The sequence below is a fragment of the Procambarus clarkii genome, chromosome 67, assembly GCF_040958095.1.
Source record: "Procambarus clarkii isolate CNS0578487 chromosome 67, FALCON_Pclarkii_2.0, whole genome shotgun sequence".
Lineage (NCBI taxonomy): Eukaryota > Metazoa > Arthropoda > Malacostraca > Decapoda > Cambaridae > Procambarus > Procambarus clarkii.
The window spans coordinates 11,037,455-11,048,621 of NC_091216.1; the positions used below are offsets into that span (position 1 = coordinate 11,037,455).

At 43.1% G+C, this 11,167-nt stretch overlaps 1 protein-coding gene across 3 annotated transcripts in view; it reads left to right on the forward strand.

Annotated features, from left to right (window-relative positions):
* The window catches only part of LOC138355435 (zinc finger protein 271-like), a 48,765-nt gene extending 37,930 nt beyond the window's left edge, over nt 1-10,835 (forward strand). For all 3 annotated transcript variants that reach the window (XM_069310332.1, XM_069310333.1, XM_069310334.1), the window contains exon 2: nt 7,774-10,835. In XM_069310332.1, the coding sequence (XP_069166433.1) occupies nt 9,262-10,167 (906 nt within the window). In that variant the 5' untranslated portion in view covers nt 7,774-9,261 and the 3' untranslated portion in view covers nt 10,168-10,835. The remainder of the gene's footprint in view (nt 1-7,773) is intronic.
* Nucleotides 10,836-11,167: the final 332 nt, after the last annotated feature.

The following is an 11,167-nucleotide window of genomic DNA, read 5'->3' on the forward strand; positions in this document are numbered from 1 at the left end:
TTGAGTATTAGCGGGTAACTCTTGTGGCATCCTCACCCTTGTGGCACCAACATGTTCACCCTCACTATCCGTTGTTTCTATTTCTTCAGGCTGTCTATAGTCCTCATCTATATCAGAGTCGTCACTATCAGATTCGTCAACGTCCTTGAACAATTCATTGGCAATTTTGTCTTTGGTCAAAGACTGCGCGGCGCGGTGCGCTGAGAGAGGTTGCATGCTGGGTCGTGATGCGCTCGCCATGGTGTCTGGCCACTAACTAAGGCCTGGGAAACAAAGGAGGCCTGCTTTAGATTTTTTTCCAAGATGGCATCTGTTTACAATCGCCCCTGGCTACGGTATGGGTGACCCCTTTACACTGTGGGACATTTGAATCGTGTCTGGCACCCTTTGGCGTATATATACACCATGCTCACGGTGGGACATGTTACTCATGGCATATATATACGCCATGCGCAGTTTAAGGGTTAAGGCAGAGCAGTGCAGTTGTTAAGAATAATGTAAATTGAATTAAACCATTCCACACACCCAAAATATTAACTTAAAAACACATTTTATACAGAATACTACTCATAGGTACCTTACCTTTATTGAAGACTCTTTGGCATATGGAAGATGGTGCGGAGGGGAGGGGAGGGGGAGAGGAGAGGTGTGTTTAGAAGGGCAGTCCCGTTCCATTATATTGTAACGGTTCTATTGTTACGTAAAGTATGGTGACAAATAAACACAGACACTAAGATACTATATATATATTTGGTCGAATATACAGAAGTACACAGGTGATACTTTGGTGTGAGTTGAGCGCACTGAGCGTCGGTACAGTATCTCGCAAGTGTCTGCTCTAGACCACACTTGAAAGTAGACTAGCTAATGTTTTGCTATTCTGCTGCTTATATGCTCGGGCAACACCTCACCGTGTGGCCCGGGCAACGCCTCACCTCATTCATCTCCAAAGGTTGACAGGAGTATTAACAATGCATTTGGAGCGAGTATATTATTGGGATAATCTACTCGCTACAGAACTCCCCCTCCCAGGGGATGAAAGGAAAAATACTTGATCAAGGAACTTAGCTGGTCGGTGAATTGTACGCCCTGCTCACGTTACATAACCATCAAAGTTAACTTCCTCCTCTTCGCTGATGTCATCTAACTGGGGTCGTAGGGTGGGAGGTCGCACAGGATCGTCCGTCGTCGTAGGATCAGGTTGTGGTGCGGCTGGTAACTGTAGGGTGGGAGGTCGTACAGGATCGTCCGTTGTCGTAGGTGGCGGTGCTGCTGGTAACTGTGGTCGAAAAGTGAACTGCGTAGTCGGCGGATGTGTCTCTGGAGGGATGTCTGGGGCAGCGTCACAGTGTGCTGGTTTAAGGCGATCGATGGAGATGTTTACCCGCTGTCCTCGGCGTTCAATGGTGAAGAACTTCGGTGTTCGAGAAACCACTTTAAATGGTCCTTCGTAAGGTGACTGTAGAGGGCGTCGAACAGCGTCGACTCTTACAAACACGTGTTCAGTTGTGTGGAGCTCATGAGGCACATATGTAGCACGAGTTGTCGGTTGGCGTGGTGGTGTAGGCCGAATGTTTGTCATGGCCGCCTTTAATTTCTGGACAAAAGTGGGGTCTGGGGGTGTGATAAGTGGCGTTGGGGTTAAGAATTCGCCCGGAAGCCGCAGGCTAGATCCGTATACTAAGTCTGCTGCCGAGAATCCACTGCCCTCCTTCGTGGCCGAACGGATGCCAAGCAAGACTAATGGAAGGTTGTCGATCCAATCATCAGGGCATGCTTGAGCTCTTAGGGCAGCTTTTAGTTGTCTATGAAAGCGTTCTACCATTCCGTTTGACTCAGGGTGGTAAGCTGTGGTTCGGTTATGTGTGGTGCCGAGGAATTCCATAAGTTCCTTCCATAGATATGATTCGAACTGTCGTCCTTGGTCGGTGATGATGACAGAGGGGCTGCCAAAATGGGCGACCCATCCAGAGAGGAAAGCCTGGACCACTGACTCAGCTGAGATGTTGATTAATGGGATTGCTTCCGGCCATCTGGAGAATCGATTGATGCAGGTGAGTAGATAAGAATATCCTCTTGCCGACGGTAATGATCCAACGATGTCTACATGCACCACCTCGAAACGGTCAGAAGGTAACGGAAACTGTTGAAGAGGGCTCTTTGTGTGACGATGTGTTTTCGCTCGCTGGCACTGGAGACATGAGCGAGTCCATCGTCGAACATCGGCATTGATTCCTGGCCATACAACACGCTCCGTTAGTAGTTTCTGGGAAGCACGTACTCCTGGGTGTGCTAGGGAGTGAAATACTGAGAACGTTTTCCAGCGAAACTGGGCAGGAATGTAGGGCCTAAGTGCTCCCGTCCGTGAGGTGTCACAGATTATCCTTCCGCCACCTTCCATGGGAATCTCGATGAACCGGAGAGCTGTGTCAGATGTTCGTAATCGCTGCAGATCAGGGTCTTCCCGTTGGGCCTTACTGATTACACAATAGTCCACCTGAGCTGGGTTTGTCACGACGTGGATTATGGTGGGTCGAGACAGTGCATCGGCTATGACATTATTAGTTCCTTTGACATGACGGATATCCGAGGTAAATTGGGAAATAAATCCCAGGTGGTTGGCTACTCGAGGAGAGTGAGCATCACCCTTGGCCGCCAGCGCATAAGTGAGAGGTTTGTGGTCTGTGAGGATATGGAAGTTCCGCCCCTCGAGAAAGTGCCGGAAATGTTGTATGGCTGAGTAGATGGTGAGCAGTTCCCTATCAAAAGTGCTGTACTTCTCTTCAGTGGGTGACAGGCGCGCTGAAAAGAATGCAATTGGGCGCCATTGTCCTTCAACGAGCTGTTGTAGTACAGCACCAATTGCTGTGTTTTAAGCGTCGGTAGATAGATTGGTGGGAGCGTCAGACACTGGGTGTGCGAGCAAGGTGAATTCCACCAGCTTGTGTTTTATGTCGGTGAATGCTGTCTCTGCCTGGGGAGTCCACTCCAACGGAAGACGGGACGTGAGTTTCCGACCACGTAAGAGGTCGTATAAGTGTCGCAAGATGTCCGAACAATGTGGGATGAATCGATGATAAAAATTCACTACACCAAGAAATTCTTGCAACTACTTTGGAGTAGATGGGCGCGGGAATTCCTTGATTGCCTCGATTTTCTTCTCTAGTGGTTGGACCCCTGCTGCTGACACACGGTGTCCCAAGAAATCCAGCTCTGGAACATGGAAAATACACTTCTCGGAGTTGAGCTGCAAGCCGAAGTTGCGCAGACGGGTGAGAAGGAGTCGGAGGTGTAGCAGATGTTCTGTTGGTGATGTACTGGCCACCAGCAGATCGTCAATGTAGGCGTAGCAAAAAGGAAGGTCCTTAACTACTTGGTCGATGAAGCATTGGAATGTCTGGGCTGCATTCCGTAGACCAAAAGGCATCCGGACGAATTCAAACAGTCCAAAAGGTGTTGTGATCGCTGTTTTCGGAATGTCTGCCGGTTCCACAGGGATCTGGTGAAATGCCCGCACAAGGTCAATTTTCGAAAAAACGGTTGCGTTGCTCAATCCCTGTGAGAAATCCTGGATGTGTGGTATTGGGTAGCGATCCGGCAGAGTGCGAACGTTGAGAGCCCTGTGGTCTCCGCAAGGGCGCCATTCCCCTGGGGCTGTGTTCGGGACCATATGGAGAGGTGAAGCCCATGGACTGTTCGAAGGGCGGATTATTCCCGCCTCCTGTAGCTTATTGAATCCAGCACGTGCTACCGCCAGTCGTTCCGGTGCCAGGCGGCGTGGTCTGGCGAAGGTAGGTGCTCCCGTTGTAGTAATGTGATGCGTAATCGTATGTTGCACCTCTGGTCAAGGGCTGGCGGGTTGGGTCACATCTTTGAATTCATCCAAGAGTGCTTGAAGTTCCGTAGATGCGACTGGGGTGACGATGTTAACTTGTGTAGAGGTACTAGGAGAGGCTCGAAGTACTGCACCTGCGGGGTCCACCATAAGTCGATGGTGTTGCAGGAAATCCCATCCAAGAATGGGTTGTTCCACGTCCGCTATGAGGAAAGTCCACGTAAAGCGACCCAGAGAGGCGAACTCGAGAACCAGGGCGCGGGTCCCATATGTACGGACGGACGTACCATTGGCGGCTCATAAGTCCAAACCAGGAGTACGGGTTGATTTGACCAGTGGGGGAGGCAACACACTAGCTGCTGCACCGGTATCAACGAGGAAACGGCGTTTGGTTATGACGTCAGATACAGTATGTAGAGCAGTGTAGTGTTTGAAATGGCGGGGTCACTGGCCGTTAACAGTCCCCGCCGAAGTAGTTTCCCGACCAGGAACAAGGAGCCCTACTGTTGCGGGCTTGGTGTCCGAACTTCTGGTGGTAAGAACAAAGCTCTCCACGATGTTCTCGCTGTCGCCTAGAGACTGATACTGGATTCGCATGGTACGTTTTCCCTGGGTGGAAGAAACGCCGGTTCTGGAGGACGTCGAGTTGTTGGGTGTCTGTAGTCTGCTGTGTATCACTGAGGTGGGACAGCGTAGCGTTATCAGACGTCGTATGAAGCCGGTCTGCCAGTGTAGCCAGCTGGGCTAATGGGGTGTCGTCAGCCATACTGAATAGGGCCGGTTGAATGTGTTTTGGACAGAGTTGTATCCACAGTGATCTCACAATCTCGCTGGGGGCTGGGCCAGTTGCAGTATGCATCACATACTGAATATGCCGCAGAAGCTGAGCTGGTGTTTTGTCTGCTAATCTTTTGTCAGTGAGGAGTTGGTCCCTTTGTTGAATGCGGCGTTTCATTGCTGCCTGTAGAAGAGCGGCCTTCAATGCAGTGTACGTCCTGGTGTCCGGTGATGGCGCGGTGATGACAGCGGAGGCAGTGTGCATAGCCTCCGAGGGAAGTGTTGGCAGGATACAGGCATATCGGGCTTTCTCAGTCGAAATTTCGTGAAGGTCGAAAATAGCCTCCATCTGCATGAACCAAAATTCTGGCTCACCTGCGTTGTATGCTGGAAACCTGGTAGATAAATCAATGGCAAAGATCTAGTTTGTGACTAGGTGTTCTTTTTCACTCACTGGGTCACCAATGTAACGGTTCTATTGTTACGTAAAGTATGGTGACAAATAAACACAGACACTAAGATACTATATATATATTTGGTCGAATATACAGAAGTACACAGGTGATACTTTGGTGTGAGTTGAGTGCACTGAGCGTCGGTACAGTATCTCGCAAGTGTCTGCTCTAGACCACACTTGAAAGTAGACTAGTTAATGTTTTGCTATTCTGCTGCTTATATGCTCGGGCAACACCTCACCGTGTTGCCCGGGCAACGCCTCACCTCATTCATCTCCAAAGGTTGACAGGAATATTAACAATGCATTTCGAGCGAGTATATTATTGGGATAATCTACTCGCTACAATATCATCAGGCAGTGATGACATTTCTAGGGTACTCTCTCTACTACTGTCTCCACTCGATCATCCGGACTATATGGGAAGGACCCCCAGCCGGATTATCACATTTTTCGGATAATGGTACTTTTTCACCTACGAGTCCAAAAGTGACCATTTCCAACTATTTTTATACTACAAACAACATAATTTGAATTGCCTTGCCACATATAATTATTAAATATTCAACTAGAAACCTAAACTTACCTTGTTGATGTTCTTCTTCTTGATTGATGCCACACATCTTGAAGTTAAGAATTCTTAACAATTTACATAACCTTTACTAACAGAACACTAAAATTAACACTTAAAATTACTGTACAGTTCATTAAGCAAAGTTAGTTTTGACTGCCAGCTGCTGAAGCCTCACTGGTTGAAAGCATTTGGGTTGCCTGTGAGTCCTCGCTTGTTGAAGGCGCTTGCATGCTCCTCACTTGTTGAAACGCTTGCATGCCCTCACTTGTTGAAGGCGCTTGGCTTGTCTGTGACGCCTCACATGTTAAAGGCGCTTGCTTGCGCCTCACTTGATGAAGGCGCTTGGCTTGCCTGTGAAGCCTCACTTGTTGAAGGCACTTGCTTGTGCCTCACTTGTTGAAGGCGCTTGGTTTGCCTGTGGCGCCTCACTTGTTGAAGGCATTTGGCTGCCTGTGATGCCTCACTGGTTGAACAACACATAACTTGTCTTTAATTGCTAGGACAACCTTCTTCCTCTTAACACCTCCAGAACGATTGATGCTGCTACCAGACATAGTCTTGGCCAAAAATGTTCAAAGTTACTATGAAAATAAAAAAGTTATTTAAAAAAATATTTCACTAATGGCGCAGCACTGTGTATAACACGAGGGATGGACGCACTTGCGTTGACCAGTGTTGGACGGGTCCACTTGGGGTGGGGCAGCTATAGCACGTTACGTAAGCCGCCAGGAGGAAAAAACTCACAATATTTTTTAAGGAAACTTCAGCCTGTGCACATTGCTTTTAGGAAACTTATTTATTTGTTATTACATAATTACTAATACTTATTTCATTTGTTTTTGGCTATAATTGATTGTTCTAAAATTAATGGTAATTCCTGTACCCAGGTGGTCCCTCCCGACGCACCCCCTCCCACCCTCCTAACACCACCCACCCACCCCACCCCCTCCTCCACCATGCGTCTAGAGCCACAGACGGGATTAATATGATATGACCAAATTTTCCTCCAGCCAAACCAGCTTTTATCCGGTTCCTGTCGCCATTTTGGCTGGATATTGTGATAACTCTATCCGATCACAATTTTGGCCGTATAAGGGCGTTTTCCGGATGTTTGAATCCCGGATAATCGCGGGGTTACAGTATGTTTTGCCGGTATACCACTAGAACCCGGTTGTGACTCCCTGCCACAACCAGGGAGTTGGTTAATCCCTGCTTGTCTTAATAAGAATCTGTCTAAATACACTTGTTTATCCCTAATTTTTAACACTTGTCTAGAAAGATAAGATATTGAAAGATAATATTGGTAAGAAAGAAATATTGCCAGAACAACCATGGACATCTTCAAGAGAAAACTAGATAGTCTTCCTCACGGAGTGCCGGACCAACTGGGCTGTGGTGGATATGTGGGGCTGCAGACCGCTCCAAACAACAGCCTGGTGGACCAAGCTCCCACAAGTCAAGCCTGGCCTTGGACCGGGCTTGGGGAGTAGAAGCTTGAACCCCAGAACCCCATCAAGCAAGTATCAAGTAGGTTGTCTGTAGTGAGAGATCACATTCATTCACTATGAATGATCATGTGTTTTTACTCTGTTGTCATCCTCACAACAATTTTCTTAGGTTGAACTTTACCACTGACTTGCTTAGAACCAATGGTGTGATATATAATAAGAACTTTTATGTTCAGAAACAAAAAATAGGGGAAATTCTTGACAAAGAATTCAAACGTGGTTGTCACTAGGCAGGAAATACACTGGTAAACTGAGCACACTTTGCCCTGCGCCCAGCAGAATCACGTGCTCATTGACCCATACATGTATCAACAAACTCGACAATCAAGCCAAACCTCGAATACAAAGTCAAATTTTAAGAGGAAATTTACCTCGTATACTGAAAAATTCGTAAAGAGGATCATTCGTCAACCTAGGTTCCACTGTATTATTTAGGAGAAAATCTGTTTTGGTGTACGAATTTTCGGTGTACGAACAGTCTCCAGTAATGGATTAAATTCGTAGACTAAGATTCCACGATTCAAAAATTTATCCTGTTTTGAGAATTTTTACCAAATGTCAGATATTTGTATCAGTTTTCTTCATGCCCTGATGATCTCTCATTCATTTTTTTTTTTAATTACAGTTTCTTCCGTCACCAGAAGAATTACATCTGAAGTGACGAAACCCAGTGTCATTATAGCTCATGTAAGAGTCAGAAATACAGCTTACATGATAATATCAGCAGTGTCATGAAGCACCTCAGTGCCAGAAATACTGAATACATGAAAGTGTCTGCAGTGTCATGAAGCAATTCACTGTGTCAGAAATAATACATATACAGTGGCAACACTTTGTATCTTGAGCACTACACATGTATTACGAACATCTCTCGGTAACACACGTCTGAAGAACTGTGCATGTATTATTGTATATAAGGGCTAAAATTGTTATTAATAATTTAATTTTACGAGACAACATTTCATTGTTATGTAAATTAATTAATTTTACAGTGCAGTATAAGTATATTCTCAGTACTTAGTTTCACAAAAAATTAATATAAAAATGTTCCACTCCAAAATATCACAAAAATATTTCACATTGGAAATAAAGTGGTAGTGGTGAAAGGGTTTTCTAAAAATTATATTGGAAAACTTAATGACTACATCATTTTGAAAATTTAATATTCTAATGAAAATCAGAGGGGGTAATATAAAATATAATTTTTTAAAGCTTCGGAACTTGCTTATTAATTTACAAGAAGGTTAATACAATGAGTTGTATTAAAAAAAAGTATTCATGATGTTACTTATCAAATGCACTTTTGTATGAAAACAATTAGAGTGCATGTGCTGTGACTGTATTGTATTTGATACTAGACATCCCCCAGTGTAGCAAATGTAAAATAAAAATATATATTTATATATACATAAATTCTTTGAAAGTCTTCAATGTTATTTGATAGTATACAATAACTCAATATTTTCTTTGTGGTTTATGATTCACTAACACCACTTGTATATATATTATCAAAGTTTACATATTGTCAAATTTTACATAGTGTTAAAGTTTAATTCACTTTTATATCCTTACAGCTATTCCATTTGCTTGATATTTGTATCAAAGAGAATGTTTTCCAGTAGCTTATTGACCTTCAAAGCCAAGCATTAGCAGTATAGGTAATACCTTTTCATAACTAATCTGCTCTATGTTGGCAGCTACATAGAAACACTTAATATTGCATGTTCAGTGGTCCAAATGTTAATTTTGTTTTTTAATTTGCTTTAGTAACATAAAATTGTGCAGGTGAAAAGCCACATTGCATATAATTTAAAACTTTTGTCTGACAGGAATTTATTCAGAATAGAAAAAGCAGTTGGCAGTGACTACAAGACATAAAATATAGGATGTTTAAGTGTAGGAAATACTTCAGGTAACTGGATTAACATGACTTTTCCTATCAATACATTCAAGTAAATTGAAAGGGAATTTATTCAAAAGAAAACTCTTCAGCATTGAATGTACAAAACACTATAAGTATCTAGAAATCTCATATAATAGCACATGACAATTCAAAGCTGTGAATCCATTTTAACGTTGATTTGAAACCCCTTTCAGGTATAATAAGTTAACTATGAGCACTCACTCAAAGGAGAAACCATATCAGTGTTCAGAATGCCTAAAAGACTTTACACAAAAATGGGACATAATAGAGCACATGAGGATTCATGCAGGAGAGAAACTATATCAATGCTTAGAATGCCTAAAAGACTTTACTAAAAAGTTGGATATAATAGAGCACATGAGGATTCATACAAGAGAGAGACCGTTTCAGTGTTCAGAATGTCTAAAAGACTTTTCAGAAAAATCAGATCTAATAAACCATATGAGGATTCATACAGGAGAGAAACCATATCAATGTTCAGAATGCCTTAAAGACTTTTCACAAAAATGGGATATAATAGACCACATGAGTGTTCATACAGGAGAGAAATCATGTCAGCAGTGTTCAGAATGTTTAAGATGGTTTAAAAGTAAATCAAATCTAATGTTTCACATGAAGATTCATACAGGAGAGAAACCATTTCAATGTTCAGTGTGTCAGAAAGATTTGGCGCGGAAATCAAGTCTAATAATGCACATGAGGATTCATACTGGAGAGAAGCCATATCAATGTTCAGTGTGTGTAAAAGAATTTTCATGTAACTCATACTTAGTAAAGCACATGAGGGTTCATACAGGAGAGAAACCATATCATTGTTCAGTGTGTCTAAAAGACTTTTCATGTAGATCAGATCTGACAAAGCATGTGAGGATTCATACAGGAGAGAAACCGTATCATTGTTCAGTGTGTTTAAAAGGCTTTTCATGTAAATCAGATGTAAAAAAGCATGTGAGGATTCATACAGGAGAGAAGCCATATAAATGTTCAGTTTGTTTAAAAGGTTTTTCCCAGAAAGCACACAAAATAAGGCACATGATGGTTCATGAAGGACAGAAACCATACCCTTATTGCGTGGAAATTGTAATGGACATTTAAGTCAATTTAGTAAGACACTTAAAAATTCATGTAAGAGACAACCACATTGTTAGACTACGTAATTTAAGTTTAGTAATACCTAGAGTTAAGGCAGTTTTAACCCACAACTTTTGTGTCTAGTTTTCAGCAGCTTCTTGATACATTGGCTCTGGTTTCAGAGACATCCACAGAATTCCCACGATTGCCAGAGTTCAGCACTAGAATCTAGTGTTCTCAGAGAGGCAAAGGGAATTTGGGAGATCTATGATCAAAACAAAAGTAAAACTGCTAAAAGTACAGGTGAAACAAAACTTTTATCATGATGTTTATCATGCTAATGTCCAGAGACCAAGTATGTCTTTGGGGGATTGGGCCCAGGATGCTTATGCATTCCTTGTATCTCAGACTGTTCATTGAGCTTGGTTTTTCCTTCCAGGCAAGGTGTTCCATGGTTATATTCCAGCCATCACAATTTAAAACAAAATTGTATACTTTCCTGACTAGGCTCTGTATTAATCATACATGAATAACTGTGTGACTAATACTATCTTACTATCAAAACTACAGTGCTACACTGAAAGTCAAACCTCTCATCATAGAATAATCTGATTTTTTTGATTGAAAATTTGGTTTTCCCACTGTTTCTTCAAGTTGTATGTCCTTTAATAAAATACTCGGTGAATCTTTGACGTCTTTAGTCTTATTGCTCTTGTATTGGCATCCTGGATGATATCTAGAAAATTCTTAATATTCTGTGACAGACTGTGCTATATAGCTTCATGAGATTGATGCTGTTATAAGAGTTCCATACGCATTTGCTGCATACCCAACTGTAAATGTTCCAGGCTTTGAACAGTGACTCCAAGATGTTTATACTCCTCTTCTTTGCCCCAGGTGGAGAGCCCTATCCGTTTTTTTAAGCTATCCCATTGATGAAGTGCTATTCTATTTGGGGTCATATTGCTATCCTATTTGGGGTCATCAGTCACAGAGTTCTTGTTGCCTACTGGCCAGAACCTGG